Source organism: Crotalus tigris, unplaced genomic scaffold (assembly GCF_016545835.1).
Source record: "Crotalus tigris isolate CLP2741 ecotype Arizona unplaced genomic scaffold, ASM1654583v1 scf7180000023589.2044511, whole genome shotgun sequence".
In the NCBI taxonomy this organism is placed as follows: domain Eukaryota; kingdom Metazoa; phylum Chordata; class Lepidosauria; order Squamata; family Viperidae; genus Crotalus; species Crotalus tigris.
This window is the reverse complement of record NW_024100062.1, coordinates 169,629-193,523: the sequence shown is the minus strand read 5'-3', so window position 1 is coordinate 193,523 and position 23,895 is coordinate 169,629. Positions and strand designations below refer to the sequence as shown.

The 23,895-nt window shown below is 38.7% G+C and overlaps 2 protein-coding genes across 6 annotated transcripts in view; one reads left to right on the top strand and one right to left on the bottom strand.

The window, feature by feature from the left end:
• The window catches only part of DENND4C (DENN domain containing 4C), a 78,376-nt gene extending 60,352 nt beyond the window's left edge, over window positions 1-18,024 (top strand). For 2 of the 3 annotated variants that reach the window (XM_039319416.1, XM_039319415.1), the window contains 11 exons: window positions 744-1,909; window positions 3,135-3,315; window positions 4,132-4,241; window positions 5,516-5,691; window positions 6,482-6,661; window positions 7,267-7,456; window positions 7,793-8,038; window positions 9,378-9,495; window positions 10,554-10,707; window positions 11,689-11,753; window positions 13,870-18,024. In XM_039319416.1, coding sequence (XP_039175350.1) covers window positions 744-1,909; window positions 3,135-3,315; window positions 4,132-4,241; window positions 5,516-5,691; window positions 6,482-6,661; window positions 7,267-7,456; window positions 7,793-8,038; window positions 9,378-9,495; window positions 10,554-10,707; window positions 11,689-11,753; window positions 13,870-14,006 — 2,723 coding nt within the window. In that variant the 3' untranslated portion in view covers window positions 14,007-18,024. Of the gene's footprint in view, window positions 1-743; window positions 1,910-3,134; window positions 3,316-4,131; window positions 4,242-5,515; window positions 5,692-6,481; window positions 6,662-7,266; window positions 7,457-7,792; window positions 8,039-9,377; window positions 9,496-10,553; window positions 10,708-11,633; window positions 11,754-13,869 lie in introns of those variants that run through there. The other variant, XM_039319418.1, reaches the window with a different exon arrangement.
• On the bottom strand, window positions 8,743-23,682 carry RPS6 (ribosomal protein S6). 3 transcript variants are annotated; one of them, XM_039319421.1, is made up of 7 exons: window positions 23,523-23,682; window positions 23,079-23,210; window positions 21,922-22,132; window positions 21,432-21,578; window positions 19,658-19,815; window positions 18,515-18,635; window positions 8,743-8,866 (listed from the first exon to the last, which is right to left on the bottom strand). In XM_039319421.1, the coding sequence occupies exons 1-6, from the start codon at window positions 23,526-23,528 to the stop codon at window positions 18,540-18,542; spliced, it is 750 nt and encodes a 249-aa protein (XP_039175355.1). In that variant the 5' UTR covers window positions 23,529-23,682; the 3' UTR covers window positions 8,743-8,866; window positions 18,515-18,539. The 3 variants fall into 3 exon arrangements, with proteins under 3 accessions (XP_039175355.1, XP_039175353.1, XP_039175354.1); XM_039319419.1 differs by having other exon boundaries at window positions 18,544-18,635; XM_039319420.1 differs by lacking the exon at window positions 8,743-8,866 and having other exon boundaries at window positions 18,489-18,635.
• Window positions 23,683-23,895: the final 213 nt, after the last annotated feature.

The window sequence follows — 23,895 nt, the reverse complement described above, 5'->3', positions numbered from 1 at the left end:
TCTTCCCTGATTAGATCACATGTATAGGCTCTGTATGTATTTGTGCACACATGAAATAGTCTAATTAGAGTAGTCCCTTTTGCTATGTCTGTGATTCTGGTTTTGTTCTGCTTATGACATATCTGTGTACATTTCTGAATATTTATGCCCTGGAAAGCACAGAGTAGGCTGCATAACTTTCATTTTGGGTCATATAACAAAGAGAACTTGGTAGTATTCCAAACCATTACTCAGTTGCCTCTCCTTGAATAATAAATTGCTGGGGTTTTTTCCTGGAATTTTTTTTTCTTCTACAACCTCTAGCCAGATTCTGTTGTCTGTTTTTTGTTGTTGTTGTTATTGTTTTTTTTTTTGTCAGATTACCAAATTTCCTTTCATTCTGTTCCGTTTTCAGAGAGTTATCTTGCCAGTGGGTAGACAGGCAGAATCTTGTTCTCTTTTCCACATATTTTGTTACCATTCTCTTACAGAGTGTAACTAAGAAAAGCATGACCGATTGATTGAAATGATCTATTACCTTAGAAAATCCTAAAAGAAGCAAATTTTCAATAGTCACTTAAAATGAGTCACTTAAATTTTCAATAGTCACTTAAAATCAATACAATTAAGGACATAGCACATTTCTGTATGCTGATTTTTGTTGCCGAGGCATCCCTTTTCCATGTTTTCTCTAATAGATTTTTTTTAAAATGTGCTTCATGTGAGCTATTATTTTAACACTGACCTGTATGTTTTTGTTTAAGGAACTGCATCCTCTCCACTGTTCGTTGTTCAGGACTCTATTGAAGATTCTGTGTTTAATTGTAATAGTTCTCCCAAAAGAGCAAGTGAAAAAGGGAAGAAGAGGCAAAAACATTTTTCTGAAAGGAGTTGCAGTTTCAGTACTGAAAGCAGAGCAGACATGTTGCTGAAGAAGAACAGCTTAGATTCCAACTCCAGTGATCTTGCAATAATGATGGGAGCAGATGCAAAGATCCTCACCGCTGCTCTATCTGTGGTCAAAACCTCTCCACCCCATATGAGTAAATCCCATACTTCTGATGATGCCAGTGGCATACAGTTCTTCTGTGGGCCAGAAAGTGACAGAAGTCATGCAGAAGAAAATACATGGGAAATAGGGGCTAGGTCTTCACCTGTTGTGGAAGAACCCGAGGATCAGATGAAAAATGGACTTAGTGACAGCATAGTCAAATCAGAGTATACTAGCCCCAGGTCCCCTGATGCTGTTCAGTCTAAAACTGAGCAAGTAGAACCCAAAGAGACAGCAAACAAAAGGAGTAGTTTTTATGGTGTAGCCAAACCAATTGAAAGGGAAGACGTTCAAATGGGTTTGGATCCTTTATCTTTGCTGGCCACGGAAACAAAAGCCGCCAAACCTGCTGAGCCAGAAGAAAAGATCGTGTCGCCGGTTGTAGCACGCAATCTGGCTGAGGAAATTGAAAGCTACATGAATCTAAAAAGTCCCTTGGGCAGCAAATCTTCCAGCATGGAATTACACCGGAAAGAGAGCAGTCGGGATGTGGATTCCCCTACTTCATCAGAGCCCAATTTAGAGAGAAGATCAAGCTTGGATTCCATTCCACCACCACTACCACCACCACCACAGATTCAAAATATTAATCATAAAAGTCCATCTGTTTCCAGGTCCAAAACCTTTACTGGAAGACCAAAGCAATTGGCTCTTTCACGCGCTCAAAAAGAACGGTCAATATCTTTAACAGGGTTGGGTCGTTCTTCTCCTCAGGCTTCACTGGGTGCAGTTGTCACCTCTCTTTCGGGGCTGAAGCTAGACCACATATTATCTGGACCTAAAATAGAGGTCTTGAAATCTGGCATGAAACAAGCAGCTAATGTAGCGAGCAAGGTGTGGGGAGCAGTGTCATCAGCGTATAGTTATTCAGATGATGAGGTAAATGTTACGTGTTTTTTCCTCTTTCTTTTTAATCCATCGATGTAAATGGTTAGATAGCTCAGCTGTCTCATGTAATCTTCACACAGTAGACTTTATCTTAATATGGCAGAGATAACTGAGGTCTTACTTATATAAATTATTTCCCTTTGCTCTGACAATGTTTTTGAAGGTGCCACAAATGTTTGGGTCAAACTTTTGGATCACATTTATTTGGATTGCAAAAAGGGGGGGCAATTCATTCCAGCAAAACAGTGTTAATAATATTAATAATAATAAAAATCAAATTGATATAGTTGAATTTCACCCACATCGTCCAGAACATTGTAACACAGAACACAATTTAGTTATACTCTTACCTGAAGCATGCATTTTGATTTCCAGTTGTAATCTATGTTTTCTTAAGGCAGATACTAGGCAGTTTGCAGGCTGCATCAACCCTGTTGAAGCTTTCATGTTGCCTTGGAATTTTCTCTTCATGTGCCTGCAACTTCCTAGGTTAATTTTATTTTGAAACTCTGAGGAATTTGAAAAGCAGGGTTGCCCTTCAAATCCATGAAGTTTTTCTATGAGTCCTGGCTATAACTTCCATTCCAGGGGTAAATGATAGTATTTGCAACATAACTAGGTAGTGTCTACTAATCTTTACTTTGGAACAATAAAATGACTAAAATTCATATAACCTTTGTTTTCTCATGTGAAGTCCCATGCATTTTTTTATTATCAGGATTATATAAAAAGGAAAACCACTTTGAATTTAAAATGGTATTCTCTGCAAAAAAAGGAAGACTAGTTAGAAATAGTTATCTGTGTGAAGTACTTAACTGTCTCTTTCATCATACTTTTTCTACAAAATATTTACATCATCGTTACTTGGGGAAGATTTTTTTCCTCCAATACACTGTAAAATCATCCAATAATCCCAGTGGCCTGAAAAGCATTAAATATTATTCTGTTCCTTTTCTACCAAAGTTATGTTTTATTAGTTTCTTCCCTTAGGCTTTTTAATTTCCCCTCTTAATCTATTTCAGACGTTTCTTCAACCAATTATTCTTTGTCTCTTGATAGGTTCATTGCAAATACCTTAAACAAGAAGGCAAATCGCACCCGCTTCTGAAATGTCAGGGCTGGTGCACTTGCATTTTCAATAATAATAATAACTAAACAGTGAACATTTTACATTGAGTGTAAGATTCTGAATTTGTCTTTTACCTTTTAATCAAAGGAGGAAACCAGTCATCCTGATTTTACCTTTCCTGCTAGCTTTGAAGATCATATATTAGGTGTCTGTCAGTCACCAAAAATAGGAATCCCAGGACTGGCTACCAGTGAACTTGCACAGAGCACAACAAGTCTTGGAAGCAGCAACAGCAGTGGAGACGTAGGGAAGCCACACTGTCCTACAGGTACCATAAACTTTGAATTGCTCATCAAGTCTATCCTTCTCCGTGCAGAAATTAGTATATCCCCAGCAGATGGCTGGCTATGTTTTTCTCCTTCTGAGTAGAATGGTTTGTCCAACATTTTAAAAACTGTTGCCTGGAAATACCCAGGATTTCTTATATTAACTGGGACATTCTGCCTTTGGGAAACATGGTCTGGGAGAAAAACACATTGAAAGAAGCTTATTTGCTACTTAGTAAATAGAACTTTTCCTTTCTCCCCAAACAACTAATTGCATAAAAATTGTTCTTTCATCCTGTCCATTTTGAAAATTCAAGTTCTACTAAAGGGGGCTAATGGATATGTTACATCAGGGTTGCTTTTTTATTCAGTGGATTCTCAACTTGAAAAAGCAGCATGTGTTACTTAGTAGTCGTTCATATAGGAGTATTCACAATTTCTAAAACTCTCCAAAATATGCCTTACAGCCATTTTCCATATGAATTCTGACTTGTTGATTAGTGAAAAGTATAGCACAGGGGTATGGAATGAAATGGGCAAAAATTTGTCCAGTTTGAAGTGGTATTTTAAAAAATTCAGTTTCGTGTGATGGAAAATAATTATGAATCCATATCACTGGGAGAGTATAGCATTTCCCCCCCCCAATAATTCTTTGGGTTTGGTTTTTAAAAAGCAACTTCTCAGAACCGAATGGGAATTGATTGCTAAATGGAGTAATAAGAGTTGTGGTTAAATGTTGAAATTATGTCTTTTTTTGTTCCCTATCTTTTTATATGTAATTTAATAATTTTTAAATTGTTCCACATTACTTTACACAGGAGAAAATCAATTTTCACGAGGCGTGAAAACTTTGGATTCTGATAAATCTGAACATGGCTCTTCGTACAATACTAGTCTATCCAGTATCTTCCAAAATTGTGCAATGGAGGTAAAATTTATAATCTTGAGTAAAAATTTTGCTTTATCCTATGCAAAATTAATTTTCTTTCAGAACATTTTAAAAATAATACATCTTAAAACATTTCTGTTTCCTTTGGAGAGTAGTGTTTTTGAAATGAAATTACTTAAATAATTTTTAAAAGTACCTGTGCCTTTACATATATTATTTGCATTCAATCCACTGATCCACATACACTGTCTGTATTGCTGTTTATACATACACCGCTTTAATATGTCATGATTAAGTTTTGATAGGGAGTTGCAGTCTTACACATCTCTGGTGCCCAAAGGTGAGAAAGATTGAGTCAAATATGTACAATAGTGTTCAAAATTGTGGAAATCTTTTGGGATTTTTAAGGTTTGATGGCTAATAACACCACTTTTTTGGGGGGGAGTAGTACCATAAAATTATATATCAATTATCTTTCCATTATATATCAATGGAAAGATAATTTAATCAAGAATGTAATACAACAAAGTTTGTTCAATTATCTGTACTGTGTTCTATGAAAAGTTATAGCCAAATAACCAGAAAAAGGAAGCACAACTTGCTTAGGTTGATATCAGGTAGCTTTCCTTCCTCTGATTGTAGCCAATGAGCATGAGTGTTTAGAGAGCCAATCAGGTGTCATCTTGTTTTGGCAATGAGCCAATCAGATCACAGTAGGATTCAGTTATTGATGTCGTGTATTGAAGCTGAGAGGAGGACATTTGTCAGTGTGTTATGTGATCGCTATCAAGTTGGTTGGGTTTTTTTGTGTTCTTTCATTTAGTGAGCTTGTAAAACTTAATAAAATTAAAGAAATGGTGCAAAAAGTTGACTGGTCACCCAACCCAGAAAGCGATGTAAAATATTATTATTAAGTGAACAAGGCTACAGTTATAAAGAAATTAGAAGAAAAATTGATGGAAACTTAACCGAAGGTGGCATTTCTACTGTACACTTTTTCCAAAAGGTTTCCACAATTTTGGCTACTACTGTATAGTATGCAAATGGAAAAACATTAATTGCCTGTTGAAGTATGTGAAGTAGAAAAAGATTTAAAAGACCCACTCCTCCAGGAAGGTGCTATAGTATTCATAAGACATATGAGATCTTTCCAGAAGAAACTGGCTAGCCATTGTGGAAATAGTGTGCTAAACTAGACAGGCCAGTTAAATATGAATTTTTTTGCAGGTTTTTGATGAACAAAACAACTTGGAGTTTTGAATACCTGTTTATTTTCATGTCTTTAAAGAAATTGTGTGTTTTTTTTTAAATAGGTCTTAATGTCGAGCTGCTCTCAGTGTCGAGCCTGTGATGCCTTGGTTTATGATGAAGAAATTATGGCAGGATGGACTGCAGATGATTCTAATTTGAATTCTACATGTCCATTTTGCAAAAGTGCCTTTTTACCTCTCCTTAATGTGGAATTTAAAGACTTACGTGGTCTTGCAAGGTTGGTAGACTTTGCCACTAAATGGCCATATCTTCATAATTCATTCTTTACTAATGATAGCAAACTTGGTAATCATCTGAACAAACAGTTGATATGCCGGTTAAATTGTCCTGAATCACATGTTGGATATGGATAAGTTTCTGTTTACAGGAACTTTAACAAGTTCCTGTGTTATGATGTCTATTGGCAAATTGATCTATAAATCTCATTTTTAACCAGAGTGGAATGCAGATTGAGTCCTCTAGTCTTAAAACTTAACAGTAGGAATTAAAAACAATCAATATTCATGATAAATTTGGAATAGCTGGAAGTGCAGGTAGCCCTCAACTTACAACAGTTCGTCTAGTGACCGTTCAAAGTTAAAATGGCACTAAAAAAGTGACTTATGACCACTTTTCACACTTACGACCCTTCTAGCATCCCCGTGGTAGTGTGATCATAATTCAGATCCTTGGCAACTGCCTATTTATGATCGTTGCAGTCTCCCACGGTCCTGTGATCTCTTTTGTGACCTTCTGACAAGCAAAGTCAGTGGGGAAGCCAGATTCACTTAACAATTTGGTTACTAATTTAACAACTCCAGTGATTCACTTCATAACTGTGACAAGGAAGGTCGTAGAATGTGGGGCAAAACTCACTTAACAAATGTCGCGCTTAACAACATAAGTGTTGGGCCCAATTGTGGGCCATAAGTCAAGAACTCCCTGTGTTACAAAGGCCAAAATTATGCTGATGACATTCCTTTCTTCTTTGTGATTGTGTATTTCCTGCCTGCTTTTTTCCTTACCAGTTTGCTTTTGAAACCAAGTACCTCTGGTGATAGTTTACACAGCACTAACATTCCACTAACCACGGATTCTCTGGAACCGAAGTCTGCCTCCGTCCCTGCTACAGATCTGATCAGTTTTTCAGAACCTTCAAGTGCGAACCAGACCATCAGTGAGGAAAATAGCAGCCCGGCAACACAAAGGTACAGACCAGAAGAAAATGAGATTTTCTTGCATGATTCTGCTTGGGAGGAATTTATTGCTTCACTTGAAAATCAGATTTCTTTTAAAAATAGGCTCTGGACTGGCATCATGTTCCCCATTTTGTAGAAAAGGCCTTATTTGGGAATGAAAGGCCAAGACCCAGTAAAGTGTTGGTCTGGGAACGATGAAGCGTTCATCTGATTCACTCATTACATAATATAAAATATGTAATAATGCTCTTAGTTACCGTAGCCACAATTTTTTTTAAGCACTTTGTGCATTAAATACAGTAGGCATTCTTGTGAATAGTGGATGCTGCTAGTGAGTGCTGCTAGTATTGCAGTCAAAATAGTACTAAGAAACCTACAAGGAATTAGTACAATTAGAATTTGTAAAAATATAACCTTTTTGGAAGGGGAGGAAAGCCCTTACAGAATGCTGTACCACATATCTCTCACCTCCCGGAGCATATTTCAGAGTAAGAAATGCTTGGAAGAAGGCAGTTGATCGGCCGGACTACTGAACCAGGAGCCCATTGAAATATTTTGTGGTGGTTCTGCTAGCTTTAATACTCATGAGTGTTTGCATTGTGTTTCGGCCTCAGCACAGCAGAGGAAGAAGACAAAAATCTCAAACACATAAAGCCTCCTGTTACAAATAATTCATCAAAACGCGGGACTTCTCTAACTCGGAGTCACAGTGTTGGTGGCCCGTTGCAAAATATTGATCTTCTGCAAAGACCATCTCACGGCATTTCAACCGTTAGCCTCCCTAATAGCTTACAAGAGACAGTGGTAAGTAACCAAGGTTTTCCTGGTAATATGTTCAGGAACTAGATATTCAGACACTTTCTTTTTTTTCCTATTGTTCATTCTGCCTGAGTTGTAGTGCAGCTTCCATGGATTTTGTATATGATTCATTTTGGAAAGCAGAGCTCTCTCTTCTCTCAAATTGTTTCTGTATTATAACTCACTGGGTAAGACAGTGACATGTATATGTTTACGATATTGTACGTATGCCATCCCTGTTAATGCGGCTCAGAAGTTTATTGAGATTCTTTGTTAGGGAGAAAAGCTGGGAGAATTGATGAAGCATTGCTTGCTCACTAATGATCATTGATGCTTTTTTAGGATCCCTTAGCAAAAAGGACAAATCCTTTGCCTGTATCAGTTCCCTATTTGAGCCCATTGGTTCTTCGGAAAGAGCTTGAATCTTTGTTGGAGAACGAAGGAGAACAAGTAATTCACACGTCAACATTCATCAATCAGCATCCCATTATTTTTTGGAATTTGGTTTGGTATTTCCGACGCCTGGATCTCCCAAGTAACTTGCCCGGTCTCATTCTAACGTCTGAGCACTGCAATGATGGAATGCAGGTAGGTGATGCTTTGGCACCACAAGCAAACGCAGACTGTTAACATTTGGAGGAAAGCCATGTTCTTTGTAAGAGAAACAACTAAAAACTGATTACTTTCCTCTTTGTTCATTCTGGAAATGGCCCCCCTATACGGACAATATATCTGGAGAAGCATTTGCACTTCAAAGTCAAATATGTTGATGGGATGAGTTTTAAGAGATGCCACTGACTGAAATGAAATGACCTTGAGAAAAGAATGACTCTACTCAATAACCCTAGAGCAGTGTTTCTCAACTTCAGCAAATTTAAGATGTGCAGACAACTCCCAGAATTCCCCAGCCAGCATGCCGTACATTTTTAACTTGCTGAAATTGTGAAACGCTGCACGAGGGCAATCCAGTCCAAGGGTTGTGGGAGAGGTTTATATGTTTACAGAAGTGGATTGTCCAGAACAAATGATTCATTATGTTCTTTTTCCATTCAAAATATTGATGGAAAGGTCAAAATTAAGGTTTTCCCCCATTGGTTTCAATGGGGGGGGGAAATAAAGCGAAAGGAACCTTTACATTTTCTTCTGGTGCACTGAAAATGAGTTAACTCTGGACTGGGATTCTTAAACTTAAATCAAAATGAGAGAGAACAGTAATATTGAGATAACACCTTAGTCCTTTCAAGATTTGCTTAAGGATAAGTTTAGAAGATATGGATTAACCACGCTCTCACTGGGGTGCCAATTCGTTTTAGTGATTGAGGCAATCAGGAGACAGAGTTCTCCTTTCACTTCAGACACGAAAGCTGTGTAACTTTGGGCCAGTCACTGTCTCTCAGCTTAACTTGCTTCACAGGACTGTTGTGGGAAAAATAGAAATAAGGAGCATTAGATATGGTTGCTTATAAAGTTGCTTATAAAGTAATAAAACCAACATAAAAACCTAATAAATAAATTTTTGCTGCCTCAGTTACTTATAAAACTAAGTAAGATAAAATAAGAACAAAGCAAAAGCAAAATGCATCAAAGCAGCTTTAACTAGTTATTTAACCTTTAAGGTTAATAGTACAATTATATAGGTTGTGGCTTCTTATTCTATGACATTGTTCTCTATGAAAGTATGTCTAAGGAAATGCTCTTTCTCCACCTGCTTTATAAGGAGTCCTTCATTTGCAGTAGATTGATACAAATCTTTTCCTGTTCCTGAATTTGGCTTGATTTAAATTGGACGATACAAGCTGTTTGAGACATCTGTTTCCTTTTTGTAGAAGAATAATGAAATTAGCATTGTGTTTTTGGTACTGCTAAACATTGGTAGGATTCTCAGTCTGTAGTAAAGTGATAAGAAAGTATGCTTCCTCCATTCTAGCTTCCTCTGACCAACTTGTCTCAAGACAGCAAGCTAGTGTACATACAGCTACTATGGGACAACATCAATCTTCACCAAGAACCTGGGGACCCACTATATGTATCTTGGAGAAATCTCAGTGAGTAAAATGTTTGTGAAATTTTTATCCAAACAAAAATCTTTGCTGTTGTTAGAAATTCTGAAATAATAATTTACTTATGCATATCTGAGGCCAATTTTTCCAAATGACCAAAACTACCTACCTACCTACCTATCTATCATCTATTTTCTTAGTTGTCCATCTCCCTCAGAGATATTTTATTCAAAATGTCTAGGTTTAATTTTATGTCTTAAGAAAACACTCATAAATTATTAGATGGACAAAGCTTTTTTTTATGAGCAGAGAACATTTTCAGTTCTGCAATGTTAGACTTTTCCAAATATGATGGCCACACTGTATAGCTCAACATTTAACTTTTCAAAGAAAAAAAAAGGTACATTTTTTTCAGAATTGAGATGAAATATCAGGGAAAGAATCATAAATGTCCTGATCAAAATTTAGCCAGTAGTCATAACAGCTCCCACTTCAATAAATGCAACAGGATTTGATGCCATACGAACTTAGTTCTCCACAGAAAGTTTTTCCGTATAAATAAGATTTTCTTACTGTTACCATTATTTGGTAAAACTTAAGACTAAATTATAGGTGTCTTTGATTTTATTGTATAGTACTTTGAATTGAAAATTTTTTGACCATGTGCATGTTTTGATAAAAATCTGTGCTGATGTTGCTGCTGCAGCACCTAGAAAGCAAATCCTTACTTTGCTCTGTTGTAAAAATGAATGTACATCACCCTCATGGATTTGACTTCTAGCAGAATGCAACATTCATCAAATATTGTGCAAAGCTTTAAAATGCTGCATAGGTCTTTGACTATGATCATACATAATCTATCTAGTTCTGGGTATCGAGTACTACATGTCAAATCATCTTTACTCTTCCAGTTACCAAAGCTGCTTCTGGTTTTTCCCTTTCCTCCTCGCCCATTTTTTCTTCTGTCCTTCATCTCAGATCTCTCATTTCTGCCACTTCTGTCTTTATCTTTTTTTTTTCATGTCTTTGTTGTGTAACGTTTTCTTAGGTTGCACGACTTTTTTTTAAAAAAAAAAAACCGCTTTATTTTCCCCTTCTTCTAGATTCTGCAGAAAAGAAGCCCTCAGTCAATTCTGAAGAGCAACAAGCAACAAGCACTTTAGTCGAAAATATCAAACTGAGCATTCAGCACAACGATGTCGTTAAACCTATTAATCTCCTTGTGCAGAGAGTTAAGCGGGATGAGAAACGGCAAAGGTAAAGGGGATCACAACTTGGAAATGAGTGCTAACTCTTTGAAAGGTTCCATGCATCCCTAGGAATAGGTTTAGTATTCAGGTGTCCATTGGGGTCCTTCCCCCCCCCATTAGGTAATATGCCATATGCTTTCCTTGGTATGGGGTAAAGATGACCAGAGACAGCAAATGAGCCTGTGCAAATAGCATTTATTTGAAGTAGGTCTTTCCCCCAAATAATCTATAATAGGTGAAGGTGGTGTATAACACCTGAAAAGGCAAGAACAGCTTTTTGAAAAGCTATTGCAAAGAAGTACAATTAGTGGACGTGCATTTAACTGTAGCATCCATAATCAAGATGCCTGGAACAGTTACTTATGCTGGGAATGGCCTGTTGGCCTCTTGTTTTAACCCTTTTTGGAACATCCTTACAATACCTTTTCTCTTGTGTCATCTATACATCTGTTTTTGCTCCCTGTTTTCTATATATTCCATTTCAGTCCTGTTTTTTTCCCCTCATTTGTATCCATTGGAAGGACAGAGAAAAATAATATATGTTTTGTGCATGAAGCAGTCATGAGAAAGGTCAATTTTATTACTTGAAAATCTTATTTTGTGGGGGATTAATTTTAAATTCTTTTTTTCCTTGGTCCTATCCTCTTGGAATATGTAAGTATTAGTGGGTAGTGACCGTAAAGTTTATGCTTTAAATCTACAGCTGGAAACAAAGGAATCAATTATAGACATTAAAGAATTCTGCCAGTAAATAAGAACAGTTCAAACTGATACTTAACACTAATATTTGGATACTGTCACAGAGCTCAGAGGATTTTTGCATGTTAACTCTAAAATTAGGTTCACATTGATGTGAATATTCTTACTGAAAAAAAACTAGTCTATTTGATTAATGAAATTCACATGAAAATTAACTTAAATTCCTTCCTATAGGTTAGCCTTGTAAGAAGGGGTTGAACTTGTCTACATGTCTATGCATCTTTTATAGGAGTTTTTACAGAGAAATCCTTTTCCTGTCCCTGGTGTCCCTTGGAAGAGAGAATATTGATATTGGTAAGAAAGTTCATCTATTATACCATGACTCATCCGTTTGATAGGAAATCTTTAGTATGTTTCAATGATGCATGGGCTAAATCTTCAGTTTTCCAAAAAATTTACTCATTCTCTTAGAAAATAGGGGGGTACTAGCTGTCAGTTTATACTCTTCCTTTAAAAAAAAATCAAACCAATAATATTTAATAAAAATGTAGTGTTACAAACAAAACTGGCTGGGGTTGGGTGGTGGGGGGGGTTTGGGGGGGGAAACATTGTAACTTTCATTTTATTTGATTTATAGCCATGTTCTCAAAAGCAGAGGTCCCCAATCTATGGGCCCTGGCCTCTTGGCCGCAGGGCTGTGTGAGTAGCTGGGCAGTGCACGCAGGTGTGCGCGTGCTCACCCTCCCTCATTCCACCATTGACACGAGTGTTGTGCAGGCGGTGGCAGCACCGCTAGTATCATGCGGTCGGCGGTGTTGCCCCCAACCTTCTGTGGGGGGTGGCAGCACTGCAAGCGGCAGGTGGGCGGCGGCGGGCCACATGCAGGTGGTGGCATTGCCATAAAAGTTGCGTGGGAGCAGCAGGTATGCTGCGGCGTGATCCTCGTATGGGGGGGCGGCACAATCCTTGCATTGGGGTGGCATTTATTTATTTATTTTCAGTGTTTATATGCCGCCCAATCCCAAAGGACTCAAGGCGGCGTACAAAGTTAAAACAATGATAAAACAATAAAATAAAGCAGTCATACCGCGAGTCCGATCATATCCCGGCCCCCCGGGGACATCAGCCCCAGGCCTGCCGGAACAGGAGGGTTTTAACAGCCTTCTTAAAGGCCGGCAGGGTGGGAGTAGTTCGAACCTCGGGGGGAAGTTGATTCCACCAGGTCGGAGCCACCACAGAAAAGGCCCTTCCCCGAGGGCCCGCCGGCCGACATTGTCTGGCCGACGGGACCTGAAGGAGGCCCAATCTATGGGACCTCACCGGTCTCTGGGAGCTGTGCGGCAGAATGCGGTCCTGTAAGTAACCTGGCCCTATGCCATGAAGGGCTTTAAAGGTGATAACCAACACCTTGAATTGCGTCCGGAGACCCACAGGAAGCCAGTGCAGCTCGCGGAGGATAGGTGACACGTGGGTGTACCTTGGCGCGCCCACAATCGCTCTCGCGGCTGCGTTCTGAACCAACTGCAGCCTCCGAACGCTCTTCAAGGGTAGCCCCATGTAGAGCGCGTTACAGTAATCCAGTCTTGAGGTGACAAGGGCATGAGTGACTGTGAGTAAAGCCTCCCGGTCCAAATAAGGCCGCAACTGGTGCACTAGGCGAACCTGTGCAAAGGTCCCCCTGGCCACAGCCGATAGATGTTGTTCCAGATTTAGCTGTGAGTCCAGGAGGACACCCAAGTTGCGTGCCTGCACTGAGGGAGGTAAATTTGCCCCCCCAGGACTAAAGATGGACCATCCAGTTGGCCTTTGGGAGGCAAGACCCAGAGCCACTCGGTCTTGTCAGGGTTGAGTCTAAGCCTGTTCACCCCCATCCAGACCCTCACATCTTCCAGGCACCGGCATCACTTGCAAGCCGCGCACAATCCTCACATGGGGCAGTGGCGCAAACCTCACGCCAGGGCAGCATTGCTGCAGACGACAACACAATCCTCCCCGCTGGTGGTAGCATTGCCACGAGCCTGGTGGTGCAGGTACAAGCCTCACACAGGCGCTGCCATTGCTGAGAGCCTTGCACACTTTCTTGCAGCCCCGTTTGCATGGTGCGCATGCTGGCAACCTGTTTGCACATGTGTGCGTATGGTGCCTGCCCCTCCCTCTCCCACCAATCCAAAAAGGTTGGCGATCCCTGCCCCGAAGAGTTCAAAGTTGTTCATTTTTCCCAACAAAGTAGATTGGTCTGTACGTTTGCCTGCCCTGAAATCACCCAGTGAGTTTCCGAAGAGACTAGACTTAAACCTTGATCTCCCATACTACCTCCTTCACCACCAAGCAAACCAAGAGTGAAGAAATGTATCTTATCTCATAAAATATGTTTGGATTTTGAATTGCGGGGGAATAAAAGGATGACAAATCAATTAATGCAGTATAATTTCTGTGCTTCCTGACTCTTAAATTGTCTTCCTGTTTGCAGAGGCCTTTGACAACGAATACAGAACTGCATATAAAAGTCTTCCAGTAGAAGTACTGAAAAAAATGCAAAAGATTGATTCTCCACCCAGTGACAATGTAGAGTGGTGCAGAAAATGCTTTGGGGCACCTCTCATATAGATTCCACCATGGAAGATTTACCGAGAAAAAGGAGAGATGACTGGGAATGTATAAATTTGGCTTTGAGCTCCCAAATTCTAGTTAAAACAATTGCTGTGTGCAATCCACTTAAGTCAGTAACATGGTTACACTTGATATTTATACCAGCTCATGAATTAAATACGCTAATACAAAATAATCAAATTGACAGTTAACTTTCAACCATGCTCTATTTAATCCTCCCCTTCTCCTTCTATCTAGAAGTGAAAAATGACAACAAAGGGACATTAATTTGCTTTCTTTCTTATGAAGAGTTGCAGTGTTCCTTCTAACTCAAGTTAGCCTTCTAGCTCAAAAGCAGATTTATATATGGAGGAAATTCTACTATATTTGTATGTACATATTTTGTGTACATTTTCATTATGAAATACAATTATTTTCCTTGGTTTAAAAGAATAGGCTTCAGCTTTAGCAAGAGGGCCTGTTAAAAGCCATCACTGTCCCAATTCACAGAAAAATTATAACCCAGATCCTGGCTGTGTAAAGCAAAGTTTATTGTTTCTTCTTTTCATAGTAACTTTTTAAAACTGTACATATGTTTTTCTGAAGCAATGATGGGTATCTACCCGGAGTGGCTCAAAGACTTTTTATAAAGGAAAACCGAGAGTATACATGAACAAGGTACATAAAGGAGCATGAAATATCCACATTTTTAGCATTCATAGAAAATTGCATGTGTGGGGTCTTGTGTACATCTATATACACAGACCCACAAACATATGTACATATATATGGGACAGAGCTTAAAATTTCAGCGCACTAATGTTCCATCCCTGCTTATTTTTTCTAACCTGTGGGATATGTATCTTTTTTGCACTGGCTGAGTTAAATACTTCTATGTTAAATTTATTTATACTCATACATTTGAAGATGAATTTACTGAAATTGAAAATACTAATTTTTAAAATGTTTTATTTCCCTGCTTATTATATTCACACCTCACTTTTCTTGACAATCCTCGGGTTTATCTCCAACATCACATATTCATTTAAAGCAGTGTTGCAATAAAGATTTGGGCAATGTTCAATAATTTTTTTAAAGAAACAATTATGAATTTTAAAAACTGATTAAGATACAAAATGCATTCTTGATCATGACTTTTCAAGGCTGCCTTTTGCCTATATAACTATTCATTCTTTAGTAATACTGCCGGAGATAAGCTACTGCTTATCAAAGTGAAATGATCACATTACGCAGAACACAAGATTTTGCACTTGTTTGAGCAATCTGGTGCAATAGCATTTTTAAAAAATTATTCACTCTAAGCCACATTTCAAAATTCTTGGAAATTTCTTTTTAAAGGAATTTCCATGTTTTTAAAAGCTACTGTCTAAAACAGTTTCCATTGTATTGCTTTCTGGTCTCACCCTTTCAAGGAAATACTGGGGGATTAGGGCGTTAACACTTTCTGTACAATTTAGCAGTTTTAATTTTTGAATCACTTCTGTCCATTTGCAAGTACAATGGGTTTTTCATCTACACGTGATATGTTAATAAACCTCTTATGAAACACAATTCTATCTAGTCATATTTACATTATAGCAATTATATCTTAACATAAGGACAAAAATCTCAATTTTTTTTTTTTTAAATGAAAGCTATTTCTCCGTGACCGTTTCCTTGTTTCATTTATAAACTATTAGTTTATAGTTTACTTGTCATCAGGAGCCATGTAGGCTACCCTGAAACGTTGCATGTTTAACAAATGATCCCTCTTTTGATCCCTCTATAATAGTATAACAAGTCAAAATTCAAAATTGGTCTTATGCTCTGCTATTAGTTTTGTACACAGTAAGACATTTTGACAGTTGATCCGGTACAAATGTTGCTTTGGCATTTGGGGGCCCACCTGTATCCACAAATCCATTATTTTTATTTTTTAAAAAAATAAATGTGATACTAGCGTAAAGGAATATGCCACCTTCAAGCTAGCAAAAAAAAAATAATAATTCCGTGTATTAGCAAAAACAAACAAACAAAAACAAATGCTCTCAATTCTGCAAAAATTCTAGAATATCTTTAGAAAGCAAATATAGGCAGCCTAGATTTTTTTTAAAGTATTTCCCACACACACACACACACAGAAAAAAAGTAAAGATAAGGCAGGGGAGAAGCAGGGCTGTCCTTTTGCTGTGTGGCGTTTAACTGTAGATCTTCCCCAAGTCATTTCATGACAGTTCTCAAGCTCCCAAATTTCCAGCATGCTGACCATCCCAACAGGTTAAGGGGGGGGGGTCTCCCCTCTCAGGATAGTGAACATATAATTCCATGAGGGGGGTCCCATTCTTGAATGAAATTTTCCATCATCCCTAAAGAATGGGCTTGCTACCAAGAATCTTGTTCAATTTCTGACAAGCGTTCAACAATCATGCACTGCCCAATAAACTCTAGTTAGCAAACTATAACTTAGAATGATTGTTAATTAGATCCACAACAGTGGATTTAATACTACATAGGTTTCATACCAAAGCTCTTGTGTGCCTTTTGAATATATCACCTTTGATCTTATTTTAATATAAATATGTATAGGTCAAAACAATATTTAGTGTTTCAATGTTTTTCAACAGGTAGATTCAAGTCACAAGCAATTTCCAAATTTGCTGTTGAAATCAAGTACAGACACACACCTCTCTTACTATCTATAGAGGAATAGCCCATTTTGCTTTCAATGCATGTGTATTAGAAGCCATAGGAAGAGTTAGTGGTTATGCAAATTCTGGGATCTCATAATATGCTTTGATGTAGGTAATATTTTAGTGAAATCCATGAGACTTATTTGTTATTTACTGATTCAAAGATTAACATTTCAATGGCTGGTGAATACTTTTGAAAACCTTAATAAAACAATAAAAAGTGAGTATTCAAAGTTATAAAATAATGCCAATTATATTTGTACAGCTAATTTTTATACATATTTGGAAATAAATCAATGTTTTGGAGAGAATAGAAAAATATCCCTCAGGGCAACCGTACGTATTTATGCTCTAAAACAAGTTTTGAATTAAATGAGATTATGTGGAGGGTATCTGTTGTCAAATGCCATGTAAAAATTTATGTAATTCAGAGCTATTTAATTGTAAGAGGGAAAAAGTATGGAAATATAAACTTGCACGCATCTTACTTCTATTGATGTCATTACCGAATATCAGACTGAAAAATCCATTGTGTTAGATAAATCAAAACCTCTTATCGAGTAGTTTTGTAAAAAAAATAAATTAATAGAGCAATGAAGCCATTTCCCATTTTCAATTGTATTTTATAAAGTAGGTTTGCTGTAAAAACATTTAGGACAGGTTTATGCTCATAACTAATCTACTTAATCTAAAACACTATATCTGGCTTCAAATTAAAAGTTTATAATTTAAAAAGAGCTGTTTTTAAAATATGCATTAGATAACCATAGCCTTAGAAAAGACACATATTAAGATAAATGTGCATCTGTTATTCTTGACCATTGATCGTTTTTACGTAGAAGCAATGTTAGAAAACTTTTTTACAGCTTCTAGTAATTTAGAAATGAAACAGTGAACATCCCAAGCTTTTAATATTTTAAGAAAAACTTGTAAAAGTCACCTTTAAAGTCACCATTAACTGATACATTTGTTTTTATTCTTCCATGCACTGTTAGAGAAACTGGAAATTATCTTGCATTGTAGATAATTGAAATATGAAAATGAGATAATTTAAAAACAAAGAAATGCACAGTTTGCAATTTCTTTAGGGTCGCTTAATTATGCATTTGCAATATGGAAAGACAAGACTGACATGTGAGAGTTTTCTATTACCAATGCAATAATTATAATTCTGTTGTACAAATACAATGTCAGCTGTATGCTTGCTTTGATCTAACAAATATCTAATTTCCTGTAGATAAAAGGGTGGCAATTTTTTAAAATTACTTTTGTATAGATACCCTCAGTGATTTAGAAACCACTTGTTAATATTATTGTTAAAAAAATAAAAGTATACAGATACCATACCTTCTCACGTCTGCTTTTTGTGTGTGGAGGAGGAACTGTTTAGCAGAGGCTTAAAGCTAAAATTAAATGTATAAAATTAACTATATGTTTCGTACATACGCCATGGTGGCACAGTGGTTAGAATGCAGTATTGTAGGCTGACTCTGCCCATAGCCAGGAGTTCAATCTTAACCAGCTCAAGATTGACTCAGCCTTCCGAGATCAGTATGACACTGTAAACTGCTCAAGAGAGCGCTGTGAAGCACTATGACGTGGTATATAAATCTAATTTCTATTGCTATAAGAACGACATAAATAAGAGGCCATTTGCTGAGCAAGGAGAAGCCAAAACCATCACAGCCCTGAATGATATAAAAAATGAAACATCTGCATCAAGCAGAAATCCACTGTAGACATTCATTCATTGAAGTGGCAATTTCAACTGACAGGAAATTAACGAAAAGGATAACATAGAACCAGTTTGTTCAGATCATAAAAATTTTATTTTACCCTTTTTAGGAGCACAGTTCATTGCTTACTTCTGGCTTGATTCAGATTTAGATGTAGAGGCTCTCAGAGAAGACAGTCTACGCCTCTTAGCTATTTGTTCTTGCCGCTTCTCTTTTGCCTCCTGAAAAAGAGACCAAGAATATTACCTACTAGTCTAAAACTGCATCTCAGCTTTTTAAATGCTGTAAAGTCATTGTGTGAAGTCATAAGTACTTTCTTCTCTATTACCATAGCAGAAACTCTTATCTGAAGTCTATCTGTAGCTGTCAATTTCCAAATATGTAAGCATATTGTAATAACATTTAAGGCCGTGGCCAGAAATGTCAGCTACGTTCACCCAACAGCCTTAAGAAACCACATATCCCCAGGCTCATCTTCCTGTCCATAAATTCTACTAGTATACATGAAATACTTACAATCCCCTTGTGCTCCAATATTCAAGGTCAAATATTTCCCTAAAGCAGTGTTTCTCAGCCTTGACAATTTTAAGGCATGTGGACTTCAACTCCCAGAATTCTACAGCCAGCATTGCTGGCTGTGGAATTCTGGGAGTTGAAGTCCACATGCCTTAAAATTGTCAAGGTTGAGAAACACTGCCCTAAAGCAACGTATGCCATTTTTAGACTTGATTCTGTATAGTAAAACTCTGTTTATATTCCTAGCATCGTATGTTGTTCACCCTCATGCGCTCAGTCTTCGTATCAGACAAGTGAAGCCAACGTTGTAAATAGGGTTAAGAAACTGATCTTTTTCCTAATGCGCCAATCGCATGGCTTAAAACCTCAATTACCTGTGGATTAAAATAGGTAGGGATGGGTTAGAACAAAGACCTAACTTATTTGCTCCATGTGTTGGGACGTATTTCAATATGCCAGTACTTCACTGAAGGCCCCCCCCATGGTAATCACTTCATGTAATAATAAATATTCATATACATGCTATTACACCTATTAAACGTGTGTGGGTGTTTGGGCCTGTGAGCCAACAATTTCCTCCACTTTTAACCTTCAAGCTCATCAACGTTTTGCAACGAGGTGTATCCAATACATGGCTTCATGTTCAAGGATCACGTGAAGAGGAACATGACCCTCCCCACACACACACCCCTAATAATTCCTCTCCCCAAGCATATAGGAAACAGACCTTCATCCTCTTAGCCAGAAGCTTGGCATACTCGGCAGCTTCTTCCTTATTCTTCTGAGTTCGTTGTTTCTTTAGAGCAATACGTCTGCGCTTATGCTGCAGGACTCGGGGGGTCACCAAACGTTGGATCTTGGGTGCCTTGGTCCTTGGCTTCTTACCTAAGATTGGCAAGACAGGCATGTCAACAACTGAAGAGCTATTTGAAATCGGAGGCTGATGGTCTATACCAGTGGTTCTCAACGTTTGTGTGACGGCGACCCCCGTCACACAAACGTTCTGCGCATGCGCGGCGCCCATGTGCGGTGGCACCCCCATGCATGGCGCCCATGCGCTGCGGTGCCCCCATGCGCGGCGGCGCCCCCTGAGGGGAGAAAATGGCAGATCGCCTTCTTTGGCGACCCCCGAAAAATGGTCGATCGACCCCAAATGGGGTCGCGACCCATAGGTTGAGAACCGCTGGTCTATACTTAAAACAATAATACCCAAGTAAAATAATTACTCAGGATAAGCCGGGTTGATCGTTAAGGATATGTCTTCCCATCTACAAGGAGATATAAAGGCGTAATTTCACATAATCCACAGAATATGTGAAATAGGCGAAAGGGATATTCAAGGTGTACAAGGCAGCGCGTGACCTGTCCTGGCAAACTCTGGTGGGCACAAAATTCAATCCGATTCCTCTTCAAAAAAATATTATGGAGGATCACCTTATATAGGTAGTCCACTTGCAACAGGTACTTTGTGACCATTCAAAGTTACGGCACCGAACAAAGTGACTTATGACCATTTTTCACACTTATGACCGTTGCAGCATCCCCATGATTATGTGATCAAAATTCAGCCGCTTAGCAACTGACCCATATTTATGACGGTTGCAGTGTCCCGGGGTCATGTGATCTCCTTTTGCGGCCTTCTGACTAGCAAAATCAATGGGGAAGCCAGTTTCACTTAGCAACAACTATGTTTCTAACTTAACTGCTGTGACTCACTTAACAAGTGTGGCAACAAAGGTTGTAAAATGGGGCAAAATTCACTTAACAAATGTCTCACTTAGCAACAGAAATTTTGTGCTCAATTGTGGTCATGAGCTGACGACTATCTCTACTAAATCTAGTTTGAAAGATAAGCAGGAACAATCACATTTATAATCAAAATTGATCTCAAGCATTCGTGTGCAGATAAAGACCACGGGATCAAATGCAGAAATCACTAACCTATAAGGCTGTTTGTTCATGGATTTAATGTACCATGCAGAATGATTTGTCAGTCATAAAAGAATAATCCAGTGAATGTTAAGCTTTATTCAAACATATTAGTTTTAGTGTTAGTGTAGTCATTATCCAGAAAAAAAAATCTCTTAAGTTACTGTCCTGATTTAATCAGATGATGTTACAATTTTTCTTGTTACAACTTTCTGCAGTACAGTAGGTAAGAAATCTTGTATATGTATAGTAACTTCTACAAATTAGATGTTTTGCCACTTTAAAAAGCTACCACATCCCACCTTTGAAAAATGCATTGCAACGGACTATAAATTTAGATATATACCTAAACATGTGCACATCAGCTAGGATATTTGATACCAAGCTATATCAAAGTTTAAGTAGTTTAAGGTAAAAGAAAACTAAGTAATTGACACTTTCACTTAGCTATCATATTTCTTCCCTCAAACCCTTCGACTTCTGTAGAAATTTGAACGGACCAACAGAAAAGCATTACTTGAAGTATATAATTCCCTCTGAACAAAACAGCTAAAGTATTATTTCTATTTTACCTTCTTTGCTCAATGGTCTCCTCACAACATACTGACGGACGTCATCTTCTTTGGAGAGATTAAACAGCTTTCGGATTCTGCTAGCTCTCTTGGGACCAAGGCGACGGGGCACAGTATGATCAGTCAATCCAGGAATATCTTTCTCACCTGGAAAAGTTGTCAGACAACAGGTACCATTATACTATTAGCAAACTTATGCAAAAAATCATCCCTCACCACAAACTGTCTCTGGTTTCTGAATGCTATCCTTTATAAAACAAGCATTATTTTTAAAAAGATAAGAGGGAACCTAAGAATCTTTTATTATTATTAACTTGTCAAAAGTCATATTCCTTTAAGTAATGCCCCACTATATGCCCAGGGGATGGCCTAGGAAGGTTCACTTCCACTTGTCCAAAGTGAAAGCTCAGGAATATTTTCTACTCCTCCGAGACAAATTCTTGCTAATATGTGTTGCCCTCTTCAAATGAAAAATAGACAAACGAGTCACCTTTCTTTATAATGACCAAGTTCAAGACGCTTAAGTTGGCATCAACAATGCATCCTCGAACAGATTTGCGTTTTCGTTCTCCAGTTCTCCTAGGACGGTAACAGGAGTGGCCCTTGCTAAGTAGCAGACGGACACGGCCATGAGTGAGGACACCTTGCTTCATGGGGAAACCTTGTTTGTCATTGCCACCACTAATGCGGACAACGTATCCCTACAAAAAGGAGCAATTTAAACTTTTCGGAAGCGCTTTATAAATCACAACAGCATTTTATCATTCGCTTCAAATGCAGACGTACAATAATATAGCCCCACTTTTAACTACTGTGAGAATTAGTCTTTTCAGCTTGAAGATCCTAAATCAGATAAGCCGCACAAAGGGGGCATCCCCCCCAAAAAAATCTAAGCTATTTGCAGGATTCTTTTCTGTAAGTGGGATTTATCTTATAACTGAGGAGGATTCTGGTGCCTCAAAGCTTGAAGGCCCTTTTCAAGACTATTAAATGTGTTCTATCCAACATTTTCCCATAGCAACGACAAAGAACCTTTTGGGAAAAATTTCTGTAACTATTGTCGTCTTAAAAGCTTTTGCCCATCTAAAATGTCTACTCAGCAAGCTGGAACCTTAGCTTTGAATATACTTTTTGTTTCACAAAAGGCTACATAGCTCAGACCCACTAGTGCTGGACTGACAATAGTTAGTTGACAGATCAAGCCATCTAATTTCTGAAAGCCATTTCAACCACCTCACCAAAGCCACACACTTCCTCTCATTCATGAAGTCAGATGTCCTATCACATCTCTCTGATCCTATTTTTTGGAACTCTATTTACCTATCATCTCTAAACATGTCAACTCAGGATCAAGCATAAGGAGCTCTCTGTCTGCAATTATGTCAATGCTTGCGACCCATTCAATAATACATAATAACAATAATAATGTTGGAAGGGACCCTGGAGGTCATCTAGTCCAACCCCCTGCTCAGGCAGGAAACCCTATACCGTTTCAGACAAATGGCTGTCCAGTCTCTTCTTAAAAACTTCCAGTGTGTACATCAGGGGCTCCCTCAGTCGGTGCCACTCGTCAGGGGAAACCCCGTGAAAGGTAGCAATGCAAAGTCCAAAATAAAACCACAAAAAAAGAGAGACCTTACGCCTTACCTTCCACTCTTCACCAAGAGCATCAGCCGGGACCTCTGCAGTCATCCGCTTCTCGTAGAACGTGCGCAGCTTACGCTCATCGTCCACCTCGATGAGTTTCTGGCAGCCGGTGGCAGGGAATGAAATATTGAGCTAAAAATAATTGCACAAAACGGGGGAAGGAAAGGGAAAGTGTATTAGATCCCAGCGGAAAGAGCACAAAGGAGAAGAGCGGAGTTGGGGCTAACTCCTTGCACAGAGCGCCTGCAAAGGAAGCTAAAACACCATTGCTTCTCGCCTTCGCCCACCCGCCTTCGCCAATCCGTATCAATCCCCGTCGATGGCGACGTTCCCTCGACCGGGTTGGGTTCCGTCTTCCCCCGTCAGCTGGCTTCTGTCCGTCAACATGATTATTTATGAGCCCCGAGAGAAGCCAAACGACAAAAAGCAAGGCTCCGCTCCTACCTTCATGGCACCGGCGCGGCCGCTCGCTCCAGGTCAGCCACGGAAAAGAGGCCCCACTTCCGCTCAGTCGGAAGTCACATAGGCTCCGACGGATCTCGCGAGACTCCACTGAGCGGCTCGTTCCATTCTTGCGTGACGACAGAGATAGAAAAATTAGATTATATATATATATATATTGCTAACGGAGCTTTCTGATTCCATAGACCAGGGGAAGGCAATCTTGGCTCTTTTATGATTCGTGGACTTCAACTCCCAGAATTCCTGAGCCAGCCATGCTGTCTAAGGAATTCTGGGAGTTGAAGTCCACAGAGTCATAAAGAGCCAAGGTTGCCTACCCGTCATAGACTTTTCTTTTTAGCGCATTTTTTTTCCT